The 7,921-nt window shown below is 42.7% G+C and overlaps 1 protein-coding gene across 2 annotated transcripts in view; it reads right to left on the bottom strand.

Annotated features, from left to right (window-relative positions):
* The window catches only part of Tex36 (testis expressed 36), a 16,597-nt gene extending 12,943 nt beyond the window's left edge, over nt 1-3,654 (bottom strand). For both annotated transcript variants that reach the window (XM_012513446.2, XM_023709076.1), the window contains exon 1: nt 3,429-3,654. In XM_012513446.2, the coding sequence (XP_012368900.1) occupies nt 3,429-3,479 (51 nt within the window). In that variant the 5' untranslated portion in view covers nt 3,480-3,654. The remainder of the gene's footprint in view (nt 1-3,428) is intronic.
* Nucleotides 3,655-7,921: the final 4,267 nt, after the last annotated feature.

The following is a 7,921-nucleotide window of genomic DNA, read 5'->3' as shown; positions in this document are numbered from 1 at the left end:
TATTTATTTATTTATTTATTTATTTATTTTGGTTCCAAGGATCGAACTCAGGACTTTGTGCTTGCCACGACAGCCACTTATGCCACGGAGCTATCTCCCTGGCTCTAAACAATTGTGTTTAAAGGTAAACATAAGAAATAGTGAGCAGCTCCAGGCTGTGATCATCTCTTCTCTCTTCCTCCAGTTCAACTGAGTCACACACTGTGGAAAATTGGACCAGTAGGGAGACTGCTGTGACATAAGAAATGATCCCTCTCACCAGTTACATGACAACCGACATGAGTTCATTTGTATTCTGTGAGTCTATGGATTAAACCACTGTTTAAAAACATGGCCTTAGAATTTTAATTTCACTCCTTTAAAATATATATTTAATGGCTATAACATGATAGCTGTGAAATAAACCCTTCTGTTAGATATTGTAACCATGAAATATAGCTTTTTAACTAGTTGGCGGTAGAATTCCCGCTGCATTCAATCACTCAATGACTGAAATATTAAACAGGAGAGTGAAAGTGTGTGGAAAAAGCCCTTCCTCTCCAGCAACAGCCAGATTACAACCATCAAGGTCAACTGCACAATGACTGTCACCTCTAATGTGGCAATTACTGTCCTCCCAAATGGTCTGCTACTGACTCAAAGCCAACAATTTCTTTAATTTTCCCGACTCATCTGCAAGTGACTTTGGGAAACTGCATATCAGCATTATTCTTGTTATGCTCCTGGGTGCTGACAGCAGAAAGGATTCCTGCCAAAGTCTCAAGCTGAACTTGGGGGGCCAGTGCCCTTCCATCAAAAACCTGGGAGATAGAGGGCATCCCTGGCTCTCAACTGGAAGCTAAAAAATGACATTTCTGCCTCTGAAATCTCTCTTTCTCCTGTTGTTTGTTTTTTGTGCTGGCCATCACACCCAGGAGCTTAAGCATGCTAGGTAAGTACTCTATCATGATCTCAGCCATTACTTTGTCTCTTACAGCAGAACTTGACTTGCTTTGAAATGGTGATGCAGTTGGTTAGAAAATACCTCCTTGGACTCCCTTGCAGCTAAGTGGCTGGTAACCAAATGAATTAGAAACACAGGTCTACAGGGAAAGCAGCTGGGAAAACTGTGCCTATAATTCCAGCAGTTGGGAGGCTGAAAACGAGAGGATCACTATGAGTCTGATCTGTGTAGACAGACCCTGTAGATCCTATACTAAATACCAAAAACAAACAAAAAGATGAGCAAACAAATAAACAAAACAAAACAAAAAAAGAAACTTTTTCAGGAACAGTGGATGTTCAGCTGAGCACTATTGGCCTTTGGATTTTATTGTTCCTTTTAAAAAATAATCCTCTCTCTGGTTAGGATATTGTAGAATGTTTTTTATGATATTCAATCACAATGCAATCCTAACTTATATGAGGTGATAGAGGAGAAGTGCTTAGTATCAAGAAACATGCTTTTCTCTTCATGGGCAATTAATGTTAGGTAGTGGTCTTGGTTACTCTTCTCTCGTTGCTGGGACAAATACTCAACACTCAAGCTTGGGGAAGGAAAGATTTATTTAGCTCACAGTTACTGGAGGTTTCAAGACACTGAAGGAGAGCCTGGCGTGCTGCCGTGTCCAGGATGATCCGCTCCACACCTCCCTGGAAAGCACATGCTAGCCAGTTTAACGGTTTGGTTCGTGCCTCTCTGGCCCAGCCCCTCAGGCCGCCCTGATCCTCTGGCCCCGCCTCTCAAACCATTCTGCTCCTCCAGCCAGGTCTACCCCATAACTTACATGAGGCTTTGGGGGGACAACTAGACATAAACCATAACAGTAGTTGACATACTTCTCATGTTACTTTGGCTGCTAGGAAACTTAAACTCAAAAGTTGTTCCCATTTTCAACCTTGTGCTTTAACATATATTAAAACTAATTATGAATTATTATTCTATTTGTACTTTACTGTTTGATCGTGTATATTTTTCATGTTACTTTCAATGTTGGTGGAATGAAGCAGGGTGTACAGTTTTTGCATGTACATATATAAAGAAGGCATACACATGTTATATGTTAGGAAGTGTTGAGTAGTTGCTATGCTTTTATGCACTGTACTGAGTATTTTTTTGTAGCGTCAAATTGAACTCATAACCTTACATATGCCAAGCAACTGCAAGTGCTCTACCATTGAGCTACATCCCCAGCCCTTTTTTTTTAATTTGTACTTTAATACAGAGTCTCACTAAGTCACTATTTTGCCCAAGCTGGGCTTGGATTTGCTATCCTCAAGCTTCAGCTTCCCAAGCGGCTAGATTACAGGTATAGGCTACCATCCTTGGTTGTCATTTTATAGGCAGAGATTAGATATTAGATTAAACTCCTTAGTGTTAGTCCAAGTAGCCACAATCAGGTTTTTGAAGCCTTCACAGTTAAATCCATCAGTCTTTCTATTTTTCAGTTTTCTACATACTACTGCCCCGAAGGAGATTAATATTGAGTGTTTCTCAGATTCTGTCCCTTCTGCACATCAGGAAGGTGCAGGCAACAGTCTGCGGTTGCAATTTCCCCTTGATATTTCTTTGGTGGATGAACTGTAGGCATTAGAAGTAGAAGATAGTTGTCAGTGCACAGAACATACGAACTGAAGAGCAGGACAAGAGAAGTACTTGGACCTTGAAGGCTACGACATCATACTCATTTCTTAAAGGATGGAGATATACAGCTCTGGGCTATGTAAGAGACATTCAAGAGGAAGGATCTTACTCCCTTGCCAGGAGGAAGTGACACTTGAGCATAGGCGTTTGAGGCCAGCCTGGGCAACACGATGTGACCTGTCCCATAATTTAAAGGCGAGTGGGATCTGAGAAAGGGAAGCAGGAAAGCAAAGTTTCCCGGGAGGAGATGGGTGAGTGATGATTTCCTGAACGCCACCCATTTCGTGGTCTGGAGAGGCCAAGGGAATCAGATTACCAGCTGAGGAATTTGTTCAGAGTTTCTACTGTGATATTAATTCCTGAAATAAATATTTATTAAGTGCATGTAAGTGCCAGACCCTACTCTAGGCACTGGAGAAGCTTCAGGGAATAAAAAGACAAAGGCCCCAGTCCTCCTGGAGCTTATATTCCAGCAGGGGGAAAGAAAGAATGTACCTAATAGAGGAAGACACACAGTATGCTAAAAGATAAATGTTATAGAAATAACAAAAAGTGGAGCAGATAATAAATGCTGCCTACTTAGGACATCTATGAATGTCCAGTGTGCTGAGCATTTGAATGCATTACTCCATCCAATCTTTTCCAAAATGGTGAGGTTTCCACTTTACAGAGAAAGAACTGAGGCCAAGGAAGAATCTCATCAAAGGTTTTATGGCCATAAGCAGAAGGGGACCTGAACTCAGTTCTGTGCCCCAACTACACCCACACAGCTTGAGGAAGCCTCAGGAAGCACCATTTTTCTTACCCAACTTCCATCCTTGTCTGAAGAGGGTTTGAAGTGTCTGCCCTTGACCATTCTCGCCAGGATCCTGAAGGTGGCTGAGGTTGGTTCCCTCACTTTTCCAGGGTCTCAAAAGCGCCACACACCCACTCTTCCTCCTGATCCCTGGTTTCTACTTCTTGGCATCTGCCAGGAGACAATGCCAGGGTTGTCACTGTTGCTACAGAGCAGAAGCCCACATCACAATAGGTGGCAGAACCTTCCATGGCCTCTGAGAATTCCTGCCCCTGGCTCCTTCCAGCTAAAGCTTCCCAAATCAGGAAGTAGATAGCCATAAGGTCCTGACAGAGGAAGCCCCAGAAATGAGTCAGTCAGGTGAAGACAAGATGATTATGAGGTACTAAAAAATATTTTGCCCCCTTTAAATCCTGAAACCAATCATATTTGTGGTAATGTGCCCATGGTAACCCTCTGTCCCAACTTCTTATCTGAGAGAAGTAATTCAGCTGCAGTGACCTCATCTACAGGGTGGGTGCTGCCAAGCCAGGACCCAAGCCAATTGCTACCTCCTTTCATAGCTATGTGTCCCAACTCAGACCCAGCCTGGGACACTCTGACAACTACTCTCACCTGTCCGGCAGAGCACGGAGGCCACAAAGAAGGAACCTCCACGAATAATTTTTATAAGCCAGGGGTTTGACTAATGAAACACTTTCCATGTTTTTATTTTATGTATTTTCTATGAAAGCCTTCGATCTTGACAAATAAGGAAATAAGGTCACATGGCCAATAGAATAGTAGAAGATCAAACCAAGGTCACTGGACAGTTCCAGAGCTTGTGAGCCTTTCCAAGGGCCACCTGGCCACCCTGAGGCTGTGCAGGCTGTTCCTGAAACCTGGCGAACGAACCTTCCTGGGCCAGGAAGGTCCTGTGTCGCTTCTGCTCAGGGACTTGACTTCTGCTTTTCCTTTTCCTTTGCTAAATGCAATCTGGAGAATTCTCATGGCTATCTCATGCGAAAATAAGAGTGAACATCCACAAAAGACACTGCCTAGCTTCCTATTCTGCTAAGAAATTGTATCCTCCACTCCTGCCTCCCTGAATCATTTCCCTAGGGGCTAGCAAGAGTTGCCATGGTAGCAACAGGGGACTTTATCATCTGCCAGCACTGACATCCAGAGAGGTGGGCTACTGTGTGAAGCCAGAAGTGCAGCAGTACTATTGTAGCTTTGATGCCAAAGCCAGAGCTAGGAAGAGAGGAGAAGGACATGGACAGCAGGAGTTGCTGGTTCTCGGAGCCGCTGCACCAGCCCCAGACATGATGGGTATAGTATAACCTTCTTGGGATTCTGCCACCTGCAGACAAACCCAGTATACCTGATCCTACAAGTCTTTACCTGGCTTTACCAGGTATTCCCACCACTCTACGGAGCAGTGGTGCAAGTATATCTCCAGCAGCGGCACAAGAGGCCTATTGTTCTTTAGCCTGGCCAGCTCCTGTTCATTCAAAACAGGAAACCTAAATAATACAGGCTTAAACATGACCTTTATTTTCTCTCTGTCCACGGCTCAGTGTGGTGGCTGCATCATACAGGGTCCACAGAGATGTGGCTCCCTCCTGCCTGTTACCACTCAACCAACTCCAGAAGGCAGCTGTCATCTCTCTCCAGATGTGGCATCTGCATTTCAGGCAGAACAGGGGATTGAAAAAAATGAGGCAAAGATTGGATCCCAATGTATTATTTTGGGCCAGTGGCAGCCTTCTGATTCATGACACACACATCTCATAAACTCAGTCGCTTCCTTCTAAGAAAGGTTCCTGCAGCTGTCGCACAGTCTTCCTCTCTTGGCTGGAACTTGAGCTACAGGGCCACATTTTTCTGTGAAAGAGGCTGTGAAGTAAGTTTTGTTCTGTTGGGGTCATTTTCTCCATGGAAGTTATGTCACCATGCAAGAGACAGCAAACCAATACTAAAGGACAACCCAGAAACTGCCGCCCTGATGGTAGCAGACACCCAGAAGGTTGTCTGAGCTTGAATTTGAATTTCTGTAAATTCTAACAAGAGTGACCCTGACTTCCTATTGACAGTGATAGCAGCATGTCAGGGTCTGAAGTAGTGATTCAGCCTGGGCCCGTGCAGAGGTAAGACCGCAGCTTTTAAGCATGTGATAGAGGACAGAGGATAGAGGAAATTAGCTGGCTTTAAACCTAGCATAGAAGGTTTAAACCTGACTTTAAACCATACATGTACATGTATCTTAGGCTGGGAGATGAAGGGGATAAAGCTAGCAGTTGGATTTATCCAATGGGAATTGGAAACTGAGGCCAGGTTCAATGCAGATCACATGATGGTCCATTACAGCTCCTTGACCCTGTTAAATGACTGAGCAATGACTTTACAAGAAGATCTCTTTCGGGCTGGTGAGATGGCTCAGTGGTCTAAAGCACCTATTTAGAACAAGCTTAGCAAAGCACAGGGACCGCAGTTCAATTCCCCAGCACCACATGCCAGCCAGCCCCGCCCTCTGGTGGGCTGAGCTGGCCACACACACACACACACACACACACACACACACACACACACAAATAAATAAATTTTTTTAAAAAAAAAAGATCTCTTTCAATTCCCTCTCTTGATGTGCATAAAGCAGTACTTTTAAAATGCCTACAATTTAGCCACAGCTCCCTCTAAGGCATGCTCTTGTAGGTTCAACTAGTTGACATCATGTGCTACTCCAGGCCCTTGCCATCAAAGCAAAGCAGGGCAGTATCGCAAGAGAGAAAGTGAACAAACAGTGCAGAACTCTGCTGTCCTGCACGTAATGTTAAAAGTGAAGCCAGTCGCAGGGAGGAAGCCAGAGAGCTACAGTGCACAAGGCTCAGAATGGTGTCGGTGCCAACACTTTTCATGGGAATCCACTTTCTCTCCACCAATGGAGCACAAAATTTTTAGAACTGAAAACTCATTTTGGAATATATTGTGCCTCTCCTCTCCCCTCCCCTCCCCTCTTCTCTCTTCTCTCCACTTATTCTTCTGCTCTGTTAAACAAGATACACGGACATTGATTTAGGTGTATTCCAACTTTTCCTCTTTTGAGTGTTAAAACTAGCAAATTTGTCCAAGAAAATCAAAACAGAATAAAGAAAACTTGGCCAGGCAAAATGAAATTTAATTTTTCTTCAGCTAGGATTTCTTGATCATAGATGAGGATAGGGCTGTTCATTTGTTGATGTTATTATTTTTGGAAGCTTAAATTACTGGGCTGCACTTTGTGACCCCACTATTCTGAAAACAAGTCCTGTAGCACGTAGGGTATAAGAATGGTGGAGGGGCAAGCTTGGCCGTGCCTTGTGCCTTTGAGCATGCTGGGCCCTGCTCAGTATGTAATAGTTCAAAACCGACTCCCAGAGGGTAGCTATAAGGGCAATAGAAATATACAACACAGTTTGTTTCTTCAGTAAATATTACTGCATACCTGCCATGTGCCAGCACTGTTTTAGATAGCACTAAAGCAATCACCAAAAATCAGTTCTTAACAAATAGCAAATCATTACTTTAGCAATATATCTAATGACCTGTTCCACAACATTAGTCACTAGCCAAAATCCATTTTCATTGATTTATATACGTTTATAGCAAAATGCTTCATCTAATGTATTTTTCGACATGAGAGTATTTGTATACTTTGTATTTTAGATCTTTTACATCCACATCAAAAGTGTGAAGGATTTTATGATAGGTAGATATGCCCAACTTTCATGCCTTTCCAAGGCAATATGTCACTCCTTGTTTTAATTAATAATCTGTTGCTTTTGCAGGAGAGAAAGTGGTAGAATTCTTGTTGCTACACAGGAATGATTTCACACATGTGTGCATGTGTCCACACCATAAGCAAACCCACAAATGCTCAAATTCAGCACACATGGGCAAACCATAGCTTCTTGTCCTACTAAATAAAATTTTTAGTTCATACTCACAAATCCTGGACAATTACACACACACTTGGGGAAAGACAATCTTTTTGCATGTAAAATGTTGGCCATCTAAGAAATATCAAATATATGCACAATAAAGCGTGTTTTTTGTTTCACCCTGTAAAGGTGACTCTAGATTCTTTCCACAAATAGAAAGCAAGTCAAGGAGACTCCATTGCACTTATTTTTATTACAATACATGATTGATTTGGTACTAATAGAAATTATAATGCAGGCACCATATGTTTGTACACTATCTTGAAAAGTACTCAGGCATCAGTAACGTGAGGTGCATTTTTTATGTCACTGGAAGTTGCAAACTATCTGAAAAATTAACTGTGTCTCTCCCTATACTCAAGAAAGCAAATCCTGGATCATGACAAGTGAGACTGGAAGACAAGAAGGATGAGTTGACCAACCAGAAATTTCATTAAATGGAAAGGTAGAAACTCATATATTTGTGTCTAGTTATCTGCCCAAAGCCTCAGGTAGACATTGATTGAAGAAGGCTTCTGGAGTTTGTGATTAATTCATGATCCA

The sequence above is a fragment of the Octodon degus genome, unplaced genomic scaffold, assembly GCF_000260255.1.
Source record: "Octodon degus isolate 3935 unplaced genomic scaffold, OctDeg1.0 scaffold00010, whole genome shotgun sequence".
NCBI classification, from domain to species: domain Eukaryota; kingdom Metazoa; phylum Chordata; class Mammalia; order Rodentia; family Octodontidae; genus Octodon; species Octodon degus.
The sequence above is the reverse complement of the archived record's forward strand: the minus strand, read 5'-3'. Positions and strand labels throughout refer to the sequence as shown.